This window comes from Heloderma suspectum, chromosome 1 (assembly GCF_057233095.1).
Source record: "Heloderma suspectum isolate Gila_16-S chromosome 1, 16-S_ref, whole genome shotgun sequence".
Classification (NCBI taxonomy): domain Eukaryota; kingdom Metazoa; phylum Chordata; class Lepidosauria; order Squamata; family Helodermatidae; genus Heloderma; species Heloderma suspectum.
Genome location: NC_139458.1, coordinates 191678816 through 191696392, shown reverse-complemented (window position 1 = coordinate 191696392; position 17577 = coordinate 191678816). Strand labels below are relative to the sequence as shown.

At 40.4% G+C, this 17577-nt stretch overlaps 1 protein-coding gene across 16 annotated transcripts in view; it reads right to left on the bottom strand.

The window, feature by feature from the left end:
- The window catches only part of OSBPL6 (oxysterol binding protein like 6), a 137366-nt gene that overhangs the window by 14893 nt on the left and 104896 nt on the right, over nucleotides 1-17577 (bottom strand). For all 16 annotated transcript variants that reach the window (XM_084814578.1, XM_084814553.1, XM_084814638.1 and 13 more), the window contains 9 exons: nucleotides 14531-14696; nucleotides 13512-13642; nucleotides 11497-11604; nucleotides 8486-8623; nucleotides 6330-6417; nucleotides 4534-4787; nucleotides 1344-1481; nucleotides 939-1002; nucleotides 508-586 (listed from right to left, as the gene is read on the bottom strand). In XM_084814578.1, coding sequence (XP_084670704.1) covers nucleotides 508-586; nucleotides 939-1002; nucleotides 1344-1481; nucleotides 4534-4787; nucleotides 6330-6417; nucleotides 8486-8623; nucleotides 11497-11604; nucleotides 13512-13642; nucleotides 14531-14696 — 1166 coding nt within the window. The remainder of the gene's footprint in view (nucleotides 1-507; nucleotides 587-938; nucleotides 1003-1343; nucleotides 1482-4533; nucleotides 4788-6329; nucleotides 6418-8485; nucleotides 8624-11496; nucleotides 11605-13511; nucleotides 13643-14530; nucleotides 14697-17577) is intronic.

The window sequence follows — 17577 nt, the reverse complement described above, 5'->3', positions numbered from 1 at the left end:
TGACTCACTCTGAATTACCAAGATGCCTTTCACCCTTACTGTTCTTAGAGAAACTGTTTAAGGAAATCCAAACATTTCTACAGAAGGATTTGAAAAATGTTCCCTTCCTTTGTACAAAACAGGCATTCACAGTATTGAAAAACCAGCCCTCAAGGAACTGCCATGAATAGCTAGAATGATTTTCACAGCTGCTTGATCAAACATTAATTGCAGCATCTGGTATTAGTAGGGCCTGGGGTACTGGCTCAGAGCAGAGATGGAGAAAGCCTTGGACTGCAACTCCAATCATCCCTCACTGCTGGCTATGCTGGCTAGGGCTGATGGGAGCTGCAGTCCACTAACATCTGGAGAGTCACATGTTCCCCACCCCTGCTTTAGACATTCCAGTTTCTTTATCTGTTACATTATTCCTTAGCGTACACCTGTGACTTGAAGTGCCTAAGCTAGTTCCATGGCATGGCTGTTCCAAAGAAGGAATCCAAAGTAAAGAACAAAGAATCTGCTTACTTTGGAATCGTCACATTCAGCGTTCCAATTGGCAGTATTTCCATTGATTTGCCCCAGAACTTGTTTTTCCACCTGATATCTGAACAACAGAGCAAAGATTTAGAAACCTGCAAATTACTGAAGCTCTACATATACAGTCATCTATTCATCTCCCTACCATATCATGTGATCTAACACAGCCTTGTTCTAAGCGAATATTTTATGCTATTCTGAAGACAAAAAAGTATTTTTTCTCATTTTCTCAAGAAATTTTCTCATTTCTTGTTGTCAAATATGAAAGTGAAAGACCTAAAAACAGCAGGCTTCACAACTATCTTAATCTTTTAGGTAAATTTCAAAATAAGAACTATACATGTAATTACAACTTAAGGTTTTGTGTTTTTTTTTTTAACTAAATTTGATCTTTAGGCTTGTGAATTAAAAATATATACCTTGCCAAAACACAAAATTCTTTGATTCACAGTGACAGGCAGAAATGGGTGGGTGGTGACTAACCTGAAAAAAAAAATTACGGTGGCGAGGAATTGTACAAAAAAAATTGCAAAAGACTTCCATTTTTATCATCACTGTAACAGATACCATAGAAAACATCTATGCAACTGTGCAAAGTATATGAATACAAGTCTGCAATATTTCTGCAAAACTGGATTTAGCAGTTTAATTTTACCTATCACTTAAAAAACAAATATATTTAGAATGTATCTTAAAATGAAAATATTTAAATTCATATCGGCAAATTTTATTAAGTCAAGATGAAATGCCTTAGCTAAAAAAGAAAGACAGAAATTAAAACCACAGTGCTATTATATAAGGGCCTCTTTTGGAACAGATTTTACCTGCTCTGAGAAAAATCGAAATCCTTTGTCTTCCCTAATAGATTCAAAAGTCTCACCAAGCACAGGGTTAAAAGGCTTGCTTCCAGCTCTGTAATAAGTGGAGGCATATCCTGAAGTTGCAAATGCAGCGATAAGGACCTAATTAAAGTAACAAAAATCATAGTTAAGGAACTGGCTGAAAAACTGTTCTCTAAATAATACTGGATTGAGAAATGTAGGGACTGTATCTACAAATGTGTTGCTTTTTTCTGAGTGATGGGATCACCTTTGCCCTTAGTGCTTCAATGGCACTAGCTCTGTTCTTGCAATAGCAGTATAATCATTGTTCCAATGTAACAGAGAAAGGGGAAAGTATTGCTGCAGTGGCAAAAAAATGTAGGAATGCCAAGAATATCCACTGGGATCGGTTCCTAAAGAAAACCCAGTGGCCTTGTTTGCATGCACAGTAAATCATGGTTTATCATGACGTGTACAAGCTGCAGTGAGCTTCAAGCTTGCACACTCTCCCCTCCCCTCCTCCCACATGGCTTTTACTTTCAGTTTTAGTTCACTATAGCTTCCTGTTTCTTCCAAACCAGTGGCGGAGAAAAATCAAATCCAGCCAACAGTTTAACTGCGTTTATCAAAACATTCAAAGTGTAGGAGTCTCTTAATCCCTCCATGATTTGTTTACAGGCCATATGTTACTGGCATATCATTGTACTTTGGTCTGCACCTGTGTTTATAAAGATGTACAGAGACTTTTTTGTGTTCATATTTTATTTTGCCCCAATATGCGATTAATTATGTTTGCTTAATTATACTTGACATTTTTAATATTAAAAATAAAACTTTGTAGTACATTCTTATAGAAGATAGCTTAATTCTTTAAAGAAGAGCTTTGTGAACATAAATAAACTCCCAACTTTGAATTATAGTGAAAACAGTTGTTATTTGTGGAATCTGTGTGTCAAGAGCTTTTCAATGAAATGTGTTTCATGATAATCGGTCAACGGGAAGGCAGTCAAAAAGGGATGACCAACTAACTCCCGACTTTAAATTACACATATAAAATCCGCGATCCTGGTGTAACACTAACCATGGTGAGTTTCAAAACAAGACAATTTCAAAACATGGCTTATGAAGCTGCCTTGTATAAACTAACTCTAGTTACCGTAAACCATAATCCTTGGTTTGGATTAAATGGGAAGCCATGGTTAATAAAAAGCAGAAGTGACAGCTTCCAAAGTCCTCTACCTAGTCGTATGGCAGGAGGAGATGGGATGGGGGAATGTGTGAGCATGAGGCTCACTGCAGTTCACATATGTCACAAGAAACTACGGTAATTGTGATGTGCAAGCACAGCCAATATATCTCTTCCTGCGAACAAGTGTTCCAAACTTACTTCAGGGTTGATAATTTTTTGCTGTTTTATCTTGGGAGCAGATCTAATTGTATAGATGAAGGACAGGGGCTGCAATCTGGAGACCCCTCAGTGAGAAAACACACATATAATCTAGTCTAGGGGCATTGAACTTCAAGCTCGTGGGCCAAATCCAGGCCACCTGGGGCCAAATCTAGCCCTCCAGGATTCCCCAGATGCCCATGTCCCCTTCCCCTGGTCCCCTCCCCTTTCCTCTGGCCACTGGCCTTTTGGTGGTTTCCTGGCATTTGTACAGTCCCCCCCCCCTGCAAAAAAAGGCCAAAATGCCTCTCCTAAGGCAGGAAAAGCTTTAAGCTAAAATATGTTGGTAAATTTGGTATTTTTAGCTTGGCCCACCACTGGAACAGGAACCCTGTGAGCTTCTCTGAATTGAATTCACCTGAATTCAGCCCTTGGGCTGCAACAGGTTCAACATCTCTGCTCTTGTCACACAAGGGTCTACACAGGGGCTAGTATTCTCTTTCATACATTTCCAGATTGCACCCCTTTGTCTTCCTCATACACGTGAACTTACTCCAGGTTGACATCTGAGAACTTTTGTTTAGATACTTTCTGAGGTGCTAACAAAAACTCGAAAACCAGTCTGCCAGTGATGGTAGCACCACAAAAAAAAAACCCTAATGAATGTGTTCTGCGTAATTAGAGGAGAATAAGAGCACTTCCATCGATCTGAAGGTTTATCATCTTTACAAACCCTTTGAGACTCATCTGACATTATGCTTTGGTGCATTTTCTAGACACACAAATTGGAACACCACTACTATACTAACAATATAACGGAGATGGCCCACCAGGAATTTCTCCTATGCAAACCACCTTCAAATGAAAGGGACTTGAGCAAGAGCCCCCCTATAAGGGCATGCAAAGTGGAATTCCCCAGTGACTCGCATCTTGTCAGAACATATCACACACGTATCTGGCTCATGCAGAAAAGGGTCATACAGAGAGGATTGTATGGCTGCTACGAGCCTTGCAGTTCATGAGTCTGACACATTATTAAAAAGTTTATTTTGCATGTATACAGACAAATGAGTGATCATTCTGTGCAAAACGGAGGCCATGGTATTTTAAAACTACTTACTTTTCCTTACTGTGTTCACTGCTCCAGGAGCTACTCACCACATGCTACTAACACTAAGTGCCCCTATCCCACATTGCCTTAGCAATGCAGGAGCTGCTGGAGCACAGCTCTTCTCCAGACCACGAAGGCCAGTCTGGGGAAGAGCCCCACACCTTCAGAACCCCCAAGCCACATAGAGCCCATTCAGAAGCTTCTCCTCATGACAGTATCTCCCCTTCTGGAAAGCAGGGCCATAATAGCATGAAGAAAAGCCACAATATCTGGGGCTTCTGACATAACCTTCAAGGTGTGTGAAGGCAAGAGCCAAAGAGGCTCCCAGACCACAAAGGGAATGTAAGCACAGATCCCAAGAGTCACTTCATACGATACTCAAATCATTTTCTGACATGTTTTCCATGCAGTTCTTCTAATGACAGAGGAAAAGCTGCACTCTTATTCAAGTCCCTACCTCTGAAGTTATACTACTCATGCAAGGTGCAAAGGAAGGCAGCTTGGTGCAAGGGCTGTAACACAATCAGAAATGGTAACAAGATTATTTTTCTTTTTGACTCTTCAGAATTCAGTTTCACTTATTCATTGCAAAACCACCCTCAACAGGTGAGGTTACAAGAAAGGAGATTTAGAGCTCTAAGAGAGAGTAAGCACATTATGGAACATGCAACGTTGTGCTCTGTCATGCTTGTTACCATGCGTTCATAGGGGTCATCAGATTCAGCAGCCTTGTCCAAGAGTTCACTATATTCTAGTTCTTCACAAAGGTGCTGCAAAGTATTCAGAGGCTCATTTAGCTCTACCGGCATGGATACTTTGGAGAGATCCTTCCCAATGTTATTTCTCAAAATGTTCCACAGATTGATATTACTAGTATCAGGACAGGGGGTTGGGAGACACGTCCTTCGTCCATTTCTGAAAGCACCTCCTGTTAGTTCACCATTAAGTACTGGAAGAGAAACAGAATAGCAAGAATGTGAAATTTGTCCACAGATGAAAATAAATAAATGAATGAATAAATAAATAGACATTAAACTACTAATTTCTATTTGAATTAGATCTATCTTCCATTAGCGCAACGCAAGGCCTGTGGCCCAGCTGCAGTCCCCTCCCTATTTGTGGTCATCTCACTTCTTTGTAGGAACATCTTAAGGCCACCAAACCCCATCAAAGGTGGAGGGTGGATTCCTGTGTCACTACATTCATGTTGTTTACCCTCTGTGGATTCAAAGGCAGAGTTGGTTCCACATCTTCTCGCCTGCTACATGCAGTCATGCTAAATGACCCGCCTGTACCTGAAGCTGCAACAAACACCTAAGAAACATTACATGCAAAGGAATTCCAATTACACAAACAAACAGAAGACTAGGAAAAACCAAGGAGGAGTGCTTCCAGATGAGCTTTTATTTTGAAATTGCACTGCCTTTCATGGAATGCTATGGGGGTGGGGGTGATCCAGATGTTGTCACCTTCAATCTGTAACAATCCCATGTTTTCCCACTGCTTCTTCCATCTATTTTCTTACCACAAAAAATCTCTTAAAGGGGACAAGATGGAAGAGCTGCACAATATATTTTGATTGGTAGTGCTAGGAGCCCTCTGGAAGCACTCGAAGAGCAAAAAAGGATGCGCACATCTGCTTAATCTTTTCACTGTTTGCCATTTTACCACTCCAAATAGCTCCTCAGTAGTTTTCCCCACCAATGGGGTTGCAAATGTGTGTTTGGGATGGGGCTTCAACATGCTGCTTCTCTGCTCTAAATAACCTCTTTTCAAAGCAGATGTCCCTCCTTCAAAAGGGGGAGAGCACCAGGGTCCTGTCACACACATTGGCATATAATATATAGTTAGATCCTTGCTTGAAAAGTGATAGCCTGGTGTGCTGTTGCCACTGAGCTCTGAAAAGTAAACATATGGGGGTATACAAAAACAGCACAGACAGAGACTCACAAAAGAAGAAAAAGGAGGAGATAGAGATGGGGAGTAGAGAGACCTGTGGTGGTGGAGAAAGAAGAGCGCTTTCTGTGAGATCTGAGTAAAAGAGGGGGTAATGGGGTGCAGAGAGAATTGTGGGATGGGGATAAAGAGAGAAGGGTGTACTAGAAAACCTGTAAGCAGGAAACAAAAACAGAATGGTAACTGAGAAATGTGAGGTGGAGAGAAAGAGAGAAGACAATGTGCACTACAGTCTGGAGAGAGAAAAGGAAGGAGGATTAACAGAAAGACGGGCTGAGAGAGAGAGCTATGATGGTATGGGATGCAGACAAAAAAGGGGGATTAAAGAGACTGTTAGATGGAAAAGAATGAGTTAAAATTGAAAGAAAAACCTTCCTTGTGGATAACAGTGATACAGCTAACCTGAATTAATAAAAATGTAAACGTGGCTCTTAGAGTGATTTGAGTCATGTCCAAATAAAGTGTCCCTATCTATACCTGCATACATTGTCTAAAAAGCACACTTGTTTTTGAAAACATTTAAAAAATTGCATACTTTGCCTAGAAATATTGTCTGCAACACTGGTGTTGTCCTCAGATATGTTGTCACTCACATCACTGATGTAGGATTCATCATCAGAAGCCTAAAGAAGAAAATGGAGAGATATAACAACAACAACAACAACAACAACAATTAATATGATAGCAGGAACATAAATAAATTGATTGATTACATTTCTAATCCTCCCTATAACAAATATTCTCCAGGTGGATTACAAACAGTTAAAAAACTAAATAAAGGTTTTCCCCTGTAATATATGTGCTCTCTCCCTCCTCATCCCACCCACCCTATGTCCTACAACTATTCTGCCTGCTCAAGGAACCTGTTCCTAAGCCCCATTCTTACACCAGACATCCAGTGCTCCTATCTGGCATGTCATGCCACTCAACTCTGAGAAGCCCCAATATGGCCAATATCAATGATTTTTAAACTGGTGCCTAAAAATATACTCTTTCTGTTTGTGCCACCCTATAAGGAGCAAGCTATAAAAGAGGTGCCTGTAGGCACTCTCCTATTCATGTTCCCCAGAAACTAATATTCACAGACACACCACCTCTCATACTGGAAGCAATATATAGTCATCACGACTACTAGCCATTGATAGCCTTATCATCCATGAATTGTCCCTTCTAAAGTCATCCAAGTCAATGGCCATCACTGCATCCTGTGGAAGTGAATTCCCTAGCTTAACTACGCACTGTGTGAAGAAGTACTTCACACAGTACTTTGCAAACACACTTCAAATCACGGTTTTAAGGGAAGACATCTAATTGGTTTGTCACAGCAAACTAGGTTAGAGAAAACCAATTAGTGGAGGAGGTAAGCCACGTACAAGATGGGAGAAGGAGGTACATGAGGCCATGACAAATTCCTATGCCTAGAGTCTCAGCCATGGCTTATGATCAGGTTTTCAACATCTGAACTGGGCCACTATGGAAAGCTGGGATTTTATCTTCTGACTCTTATTTAAGATTAAAGATGGCTATAGAGTATTACAACGCCTTGCTCTTTTCAATTCAATGAGCTTGGGGAGGGGGAACAGTGGCAATCCCTGAATGCTAAGCAAGCTACAGCGTAGACAAGTTCGATACAGCTTCCCTTTAGGACAGGAGTGGACAACTTGTGGCCCACCAGATGTTTTGTCCTATGACTCCCATTATCCCCCAGCACTGGCTATGCTGTCAAGGGCTGATGGGAGCTGCAGGCCAAATGTGTTCACATCGCCACAGCCTGCACTTATAGTCTGGTGCTGTAGCATGAAACAGGGAGCAAAGGGATTGTTCCCGGAAAAGGCAGGGATCTTTTTGTCTGACAGTGGAAAACTGTATCTTATGCTGGTCTTGTAGTCCTCTCTCCTGAACCAAGACAAAACATCAGGGAAGGACTGATACGGAATGGACAGATATAAGAATGGCCTCGGAGCCCAGATAGTTACCAGCCTAGGGATATCAAACAGCACTACTGAGTCAGGATTAGCCTGAACTTTGAGTCCTGGATTATGTGTTCAGGTCTGGAGGGACTGAGGAAGGAGACAGGATACTACTGACTTATTTAGCTTCCTGCATGCTCTGCTCTAAAGGGTTTTTTTGCAGCAACTTTTAAAAGAACAGTGTCAAGTGCTCATGGATGGATTTTCACAAGTGCCTGGAATTATTCATTACATTTTCTATTAGAGCTGATATGCACTGATAGACCTCACTGTCAATTAAAGGGGCAGTTTTCAGCTAAGTTTGGCAGAACTTTGGCCTTGATCCGAAGGCAATTAAGTGGCAAGCAGCTCCTTTACCCCAGACTAACCCTACTATAATCAATGGTGCTGCTCTTGGGAATGGTAGTAATGATGCAATGCCACATTTATTTAACATTTCAAAGTGTTCAAATGGCTTCACATACGTTATCTCAATAATTCTTGCAACTCTGTGTGTCAGGTAACAAATATTATATTGCTGAGGCTGAGAGATAGTGGCTTGCTTAAGGCCACTGGCTTACATCATAGAATGGTTTGAACCAAGGACTTCAGTGTCCATGTCTAAGCCTTCCTGACTAGAGTCAAAAGTTCAGCACCTGTAGTGTAATGTCACTTGTTCCTAAAGGTATTACAATGAGATGGCACCACAGAATAAAGACTAATGCTTCTCCCTGCCTCTGACCTCATTTTCTGATGAGCTTGCAGACAGAAGCACCTCTTGTGCATCAAAGAACTCAGAGACAGATTCAGACATGGAGAGCCTGCTCTCATTAGAAACTTGCTGGGAGAGCGGGAGATTGACATGGATCTGTTCACGTGTCTGTAAAAGAAAAAAACAAGTACACATATGAACTCCAAATGTTGCACACAGGGCCTGAGAGCTCACACATGATAGAGTAAACCCAAGATCATGCCCAGTCAAGATAGTTTAGTGTACAGATGCACTGTACTTTCCTGCATGACCTCTCTTTCCTTCACTGCATCTTGATTCACAAAAGAAGCAGTGATGCCCCCATGAGCTTGTGTATCTAACAAACAGGGAGTTTAGGATGAAAAGAAGCCAAGACTACACTAAGGGCGTGTACAAACCATTCTTTTTTCTGGATACACTCATAACACTTTTGTGGCAAAGGATGGAGATAGATGCCTTCCCTTGAGATTGTTCCTGTGTTGCAGGGGAAACCAGTTTTCTCTAGCATTCAAATGGTACATTGTATTTGATGGCAAAAACATAATGCTGCCCTTAGCTGGCACAATTCAACACTCAATTGAAAGGGTATTGTGCAACTTCCATGGGCATAATCCCTTATTCTACATCCTGCAGGTTTCGTTGTTGGTTTTACACACACACACACACAGATGTGGGCTCTGCAACAAAACGTTGCAGTATATTCTTAGTGCAGAAAGGGGTGCTCTTGTTCAGTGTTCAAGTCAGACATTCCCACCAAGCAGGGCAATTCCACTCTCTCAGAATCCCCCCATGCTGTGTTCCATTTTTTTCTTTTCCAACTGTCACTCTATATTCCATGGCTATAGTACATGCTCGGTTCTCATTGGGCTGTATTTTGGAACAAGCCTGACCATTCTATTATGAAGAAAGTCACTCTAATTAATCCAAAGAAAGGATAGGGACTAGAAAACCCCCCAAACTCCAAGGATGGTCCAGGGCACTCCTTGCCTCTGCAGCCTATAGCAGGTTTTAAACAGCAATTTCATCCATTTATATCAATTTATACTGTACAAAGATTCTTCTTCCAGCTTCCCACTCTATACAGCTGGCTTCAAATGAAAGAAGCTGAAACAGAGTTACATTTTTGTTCATGTTAATCAGCAAACACACAGTAATGTTACTTGTGAAATGGTGGAAACATGGGAAAAAATGGGGGAGGGGAGGACATCGCAATCTCATAACAAAAACAGTAGATGGAAAGAATATGCACTGTAAAATCCAGGGAATTCAGTGAGACCTGTAAGCATTATCTTCTCATGTGTTTCACAAGCTTAAGTGAAGTTTACTTCATTTAACTTGGGAACTGAATTCTCTTGCAAGAAGGTGTTCCCTAGACGCTAAGGAAGGACAAGGAAGGAAGGTCAGACCCTTCAAATATCTTACTGTGGGTTATGGGCTTGTTACTCTGGGCAATAACTTCAATTAAGCTATTTGGGCAAGGAAACATAGTGAACAACAGGTATTCTTGCAATGCTAATACATGGACTAATACCTTTACCTTTCTTTCATCTTTCAAAATCCAAAGTATAAGAATCAGTAACTGGTTATAGTATAGGAAGCAGAGACAAGCGATAGATGGACAATTTTCACAGTGGAGGGTGTAGGAAGTGGGGTCCCCCAAGGATCTGTATTGGGAGGGACTTATGCTGTTTAACTTGTTCATAAATGATCTGGAGTTAGGGTGAGCAATGAGGTGACCAATTTTGCAGAAGACAGCAAATTATCCTGGGTGGTGAAAAGAAAATGGGTAAAGGATCTCTACAAACTGGGTGAAAGGGCATTAAAACAGCAAATGACGTTTTATGTAAGTGTAAAGTGATGAACACTGGACCAAAAAATCTTAATTTCACACCTACAATGTTGGTGTTTGAGCTGGCAGTGACTAATCAAGAAATATATCAAGGGGTCATAGTGGATAGCTCAATGAAAATGTGGATCTAGTATGTGACAGCTGTGAAAAAGGCAAATTCCATGCTAGGGATCATTAGGAAAGGGATCAAAATATTTAAAACCACCAATATCATAATGCCTTTATACAAATCTATGATGCGGCCACACTTGAAATACTGTGTACACTTCTGATTGCCACATCCCAAAAAGGATACGGCAGAGCTGGAGAAGGTGCAGAAAAGGGCTAGCAAAATTATGAGAGGGCTGGAGCAACTGCCCTATGAGGAAAGATTACAATGTTTGGGGGGTTTTAGTTTGGGGGGGTGAATAATGGGAGGGCATGACAGAGGTGTATAAAATTATATATGGTGTGGAGAAAATGGGTGGCAAGAATTTTTTCTCCCTTTCTCATAAGACTAGAATTGAGGGTCACCCAGGAAAGTTGAGTGGCAGCAGATTCAGGAGAGACAAAAGACAGTCCTTCTTCACACAGTGCTTAGTTAACCTATGGAATTAGCTGCCACAAGATGTGGTGACTAGCTTAGATGGCGTTAAAAGGGGGTTAGACAAATTCATGGAGGCTATGTATGGGTACTAACCATGATGGCTATATGCCAACTCCAAGATCAGATGCAGTATGCCTCTGAATACCAGCTGCTGGGGAACAACAGCTGAAGAAGGCTATTACCCTTATGCCCTGCTTGTAGGCACCTGGTTGTCCACTGTGGGAAACAGGCTGCTAGACTAGACAGGCCTTTGGTCTGATCCAGCAGGGCTCCTCGTATGTTCTTAGGGATCCTGCTGCTTGCCCATTTATTTTCAAATGTACTAGAAGCAGGGCTAATTCACAGTGTTTGAATGCTAATGTCAAACCTTCCATTTCTCAGTGGGAGTTCCAAAGGAAATCTCACACGAACCACAGCTCATTAATTTCACGAACGTTACGAGAAAATTATCTAAAATGAGCTCGACCCACTGCGTGCCAGATTTGTCAAATAGAATGATTTAGTCATTAGTGATAATTAGTGGGATTTGACTACTGTAAATCCATTAGAGCAATGCCAAAGTCTTACCTCATCAGGACTAGGGATAATATTTACACTGACAACCTGATCACAAATAACAGTCTCTGAATGTATTCTGTTCAAGCGACTCCTTAGTTCAGCATTCTGGTTGAGAGCCTTAAAGTAACAAAAATTGAATATTTAATTTAAAATGAACATGACAGCATGAAGTAGAGTCAAACCACTGCTGCACCATATACTCTGGCCAGAACCACAATGTTACTATATTATGAATGGTACTTTTCAGAAACTAACTTCTCCTCGGATATTAGCTGTGTGTTCAGAAGCTCTCTTTGGGTATATTTCCACTACAGATATATATCAATTTAACTATCAAGGCTTTCTCCCAAAGAATGCCAGTAGTTTGGTGAGGATCATGAGAATTCCTTGTTAGAGATCCAAAGCCCCCTCACTTTAAGCAAGTTTAAGACCAAAGACAAGATGTGGGAAATACTTGAGCAATCTTCTTTCCTTAAAAAAAATGAAATATAGCCATGATGGGCTGTGAATCTGATGGGAGCAAAGGTGGAGGGGAGGGGTGTCCTTAGTCCTTTCCCTGTAAGACATTTTTCCAATCAAAACTACCCCCCAGCTGCTTTTCTAGCAGTGGAGGAAAATATATGTTATTCCCACCTGTTTTCACCTGTGAGGAAAAAAGCAAAGAAGGGTGATTCAGAGAAAATGCCCATGGAGAAAGGATTAAGCGCTCCTCATTGCTGCTTGAGCCATTTTAAGGTCTTCATTAGACTCCTGTTAAGAAAAGCTTACAAGCTCACAGAGATACTACCATCTGTTTGCACATGATGGTGTACCAGCTTCCTTCAAAAGAAGTATACTGTCAACAGTCCTCTCCAAGGAAGTGTCACTTGTGTCAATAATACAGAGACAAAAGGCAAGAGAATAGCACCCAGCTAGATTCAGGTGCACTGTACTATAAGCTCATCTTTTTTTCACTTATTTTCTGTCTATTCCACCCCCATCCCCGCAGAACTTGGAAAGGGGATACTCAAGGAAACCAAATACTAAAGCAGAACCATCAAGTGACAAACAAGGAGAACACGTGACACTACATGAAGCAGAACAGAGATGAGAAAAGACTACAGAACAGAGAATAAGAGCATATCATCATTATCATTAATTTAAATAACTCATCTGGTGCTAAAACCTCAGCTAGTAAATAAACCCTTCACTAAATTAAGTTTTATACTTACAGTAAACCGGAGAGAAAGCAGGTCTCCAACGACTGAGTTTAGTTCAGTCTGGTCAGTTGATTTCTGACTTATAATAGGCAAAACTGGGTAACACTAGCATGCGATGGATCACTTTAGTTGTTCTTGCCTCACTGCCATGAATTGGACATAATGCATAACTCATGTGCAGATTTTATTGTAAGCTGCTCTAAGTGCCCTGAATGGGCAGAAAGTTGTGAGAAGGAAAGGAAGTTGGACTGTGCAAATGTGCTTGCCACTTACATGTTACAATCCAACTCATGATGGTGAGACAAACCCAGGTTGGACAGGCATACGGGATCCCGATGCCCTAGCATTAGTATATCCTGTTTTGCGGATATGAATAAGTAGATATCAGACTATCTAGCGCACCTAGGAAAGCAAGACTACCAAGTTAGTACTTTGGCTTGGCTCACCTGTACAGTTACATACATGCAAGTAACATAAAAGGAGAAGATAAAGAAATGCCTGAAACTGAATTCTAGGTAGTGGGGTAAACGAGTTATATTAATCTTTTATTTGCTTGAAACAAAAACCTTAAGCAGAAGTAGTATCTGGACCCAAGGTTATATATGTCCTTTATTTTTCTCCACAACACATTTTTGTACTCTTCCAATATATTTGAAAACACAAAGAGGATCGGGATAGGAATTCACTAATATTATCACATTTTATTTTGTTATTTATTATTAGAAAGTTACCTGGTGTTTTATGTGTGACAAAAAACTTATGAATTACAGGCAATTCCACTGTAAAAAATCTCCAAGTATGGCAAGTGTCCATATACGAGCTTACCTGAGAAAGTGATTGTCTGAGACGTGTTATCTGTGTAGTGTGTCCTGTGAAATCGTGTTCTGAAACCATTTGCTTAAGCTTTTCCTTCTCTATCGCTATGCTGTTGAAGGCAGACTTCAGAAGAGAATGCACTGGAGACAAAACAGAAATGTATGTTCCTAAAGTAACTTGCATGCCTGCTCAGTCTGCTGTTCAGGTACTAACTGTTAATGGGCAACTTCAAGGCCCCTATTCTCCTTTCATAAGGGAGACAGCCATGCTCAGTGGCAGAGCAGCTGCTTTGCATGCAAAAGGTCCCAGGTTTGATCCCTGGCATCTCCAGGTAGGGCTGGGAAAAATTCCTGCCTGAAACCCTGGAGAGCCGCTCCTGATCACTGCTGACAATACTGGACTGGATGGACCAATGGTCTAAGTCAGTATAAGGCAGCTTCCTATGTTTTATGTTCTAAATGTCTTAGGTACACATGGCAGCACTTTGCATGCAACTTGTAGAACTTCAATACACCACTTCTAGAATGTTATCCCTTCACAACAGAAATAAATTAGATGCAGGTTTTACAAACACTGCTTGCCACTTTTGATTGCCCACATGTCCCATTTGGGATTACCATGGATAGGACTTTTGTACATATAGTGGAGTCTACAGGCCTTTTATTCCTCATAGAACACAAAATCAATTTAGCCTTCTTCCTGTTAACTTGCAAGCCATTGACATCTCCCATGCGCTTGCAGTATTCACATATAAACCACATGGGAAGCAACTCCCATGCAGTGTTGTGTGAAGGGGGCCTGAAAGTGTAGATGAAACACTTTAAAAATGCAACACAAAGATTCTACTGAATCAGAACAAGAGGAAAGAGAATCCTCCAACAACTGCCCATTCAACCTACTTCTTCCACAAGTAAAACAAGCAATGCGCACGCATGCGCGTGCACACACACACACAGTGCCTTGGGCAAGCTCGCTTTCTGTATCAAAGGTTATTTCCAGTAAGAGGCAGATGGTACACAGGCAATTACCTTTCTGTGCCATGAGGCAAAACTCTTCTTGGAGTTTTATGTAATCTGTGGAGCTTTCCAGGGGGTCAGATACATGACTTGGTGGAGTTTGAAATTCGATGTCTGCACAGAGGTTAGGATTGGATGAATGTAGGCGAACAGGAGACATTGTAGTACTGAAAGGAACCTAAATTGAAAAGCAACAGATACAGCACTGAATCTTTCCTCCCTGGAACACCAGATACAGCATCATAAGGCATTTCTCACATTACCCAAACACTTTAATATTTACAAGTATTTTTCCTTTAGCCAAGAGGTGGGTTTTTTAATCTCCTTCGCAGTAGGGGTGCTTCCAGACAGATGGGTCCAAGTGTTACTAAATCATTGCTCTTCCACTGTAAGCTACAAGTGGAATTGCAATTGACTTTCCATGCTATCAGGGGATATTGTGTATCAGCCACATCAGTGCCACACCAGTTCCAGCATTACTCTTCCATCCTTTTTTAAGAGGTGTGGGTTCTGACACAGCTAATGACTTACTGGGCAGCAACACATTCACTATACCCTTTGCAGTGAGCACCATGTTATCACCCATTTATTTATTTTAACTATATCTTTTAAGTAGAGTTATATATTTTTAAGAAGATGGGGGGAAAATATCCCCTTTCTAGTCTCTGCAATTTTGGTTAATGGTGGTGACTGGAAAGGGTTTTTTAAATTGGGATTTCCCCCCATCATTTAAAAACATTGATATATTTTATTATATGGGTTTAGTGCTCTAACACTCTCCCTTTAAGTGGTATTTCACTATTAGTTTAATATAGGTGATAGATAAATAGATAGATAGATAGATAGATAGCCAGATAGCCAGCCAGCCAGCCAGCCGGGAAAGTGCTTTAGTGCAACTTAAAAGATAAAAATGGCACTCAGCACAAAGCTGAATACGTGCTAAGCTATCATAGGTTAGCGTGCACATGTCAAAAACACACCACTTTAAAAAGATGGAAGAGCACCTCTTCCACACCTCTTTAAAAAGACTGGAGGGTGCTGTTGCGCTCATGCCCTTCTTGTGGGTTCCTGGTCAACAGCTGGTTGGTCACTGTGTGAACAGAATGCTGGACTAGATGGACCCTTGGTCTGATCCAGCAGGGCTCTTCTTATGTTCTTACGAGTAGCATGAAGAGCATGTACACCTGCTGAGACTGTTAGTCTTCATCCTTCTAAAAAAAAAAAGTTGGACTTTCTCCAATAAGAATAAAAGCAGCACCGGGAAAACACGGACGGATTACAAATAGATGAAGATGTGGACCTCCCATAAAGTGTGGGTGAATGAAGCCACTGCGATTCCATAATAAATCCTCACCTGGAAATTTTGCTTATGTTGCAGAGAACACTCAAATCAAGTTTCTTCCTCTCAAATCAATGTTGATGTATTTGAGCATTAATATAAGTTTCCCTTATGCTATATATATATAGCTATATATGCTATATATGCTATATAGATATGGTTTCAATTCACACGTACAGTTATAGTTTGAAATGTACAAGAGTAAGAACCTTATAAGTAAAGCAAAGTATAACCAACCATGTATTCTGGGTGTGGGGATAAAATAATGGATTTTCAGGTCATGATGTGAAATGTGTTCCAGAACCATTCAGTGAAAAGCAAAAAAGTGAAGGGTGGCATTTCAGTAGACAGAACATTACTTAATTTCTAGTCATCTAGATTTTCATACTTACTTGAAGAATGTGTTAGTGGCTATAGTAAAAAGATTTAATTTATTTATTAAAAAGATGTATAAGATTTCTTTTGGGTAACCCTTCCAAGGAGGCATACAACAAAATTTAAAAGTTACACAGTATTAAGTTTCTTCACCAAGCTAAAAATATAGCTAAACATTCCCAAAAGAACTATGAACAGATTTATTAACATGTTGGTAGGTCTGGAAATTGATATTAATATTGCATTATAGTACATCTACAGATCACATACTGTGAAGCTATATAGACGCTTTAGGAGCCTTTATTTTAATTTAGAATGGCAGCTTAATTTAGTACATTTATCACAAAACTACATTGTCTCTTGAATGATGTCCCCCAAAGACACAGGTTATTATGCCATCTCCACTTTTTATTCCCCTCTAAAAACATGTTTGCATATACATTAAGTGTATATGTTTTTATATGTGTATAGTTTATATACAATGTATATGTGCAGTTTTAAGATGTATACACAATACATATCCAAATCTATATATACATACACAACACACATACACATCTGTGGTCTTTTTTTATATTAATATATAAGCTATTCTATTATACACACAGACATGCAAGACAAAATGCACACAAACTTAGGTAAGATAGGCAGCTAAAAATTCAAGCATTTCTATTAATGAAGTAGCAACCCAATTTAGCACTCCAATATAAACTTAAATGCTTAGTTACAATGTTATCCAAATAATTAATGTAATTTAAATGTCAATGTCTGAAAAATTATCACAAAACACAGAGCATGCTTTAAAATACCCTTAAAAAGAAGCACAATGAAAAGTCATGTTACTCTATGACCCAGTTCACACAGCCTGTTGTTGGGTTATTCGTGGGTTGTTTCCACCCCAAACAAGCCATGCCGCCCAAGTTCGGATGACATGACAAGTGGGTAATTAGGCAAATAGCGCCTGGCACATGCCATGGCTTAAACAAGCTACTGTGGTTTGTTTAAGCCACGGTGATTGTGCAGACTGGGCCTATATTTCAAAAGAATATGGATTTCTTTTCCATAATCAGTGAGATTAGGCTTCAAATACAATTTGCCCCAGTTCTTTCAGGGACCTTTGACTTTCACAGTACAATTTAAAGTTCTCATTTATCAGCTAAACCATATTTTGTGAGGGATTAGACATCTTACTCCACACCTAAGTTTTACTACAGTTCTCCTATATCTTCTCATTTGTGACTGTTGAGGTCAGCCTTCCCAAACCTCATGCCCTCCAAATGTTTTGGACTACAACTCCTGGCATTCCTGGCCCCTGGCCATGCTGGTTGGCCTGATGGGAGTTGAA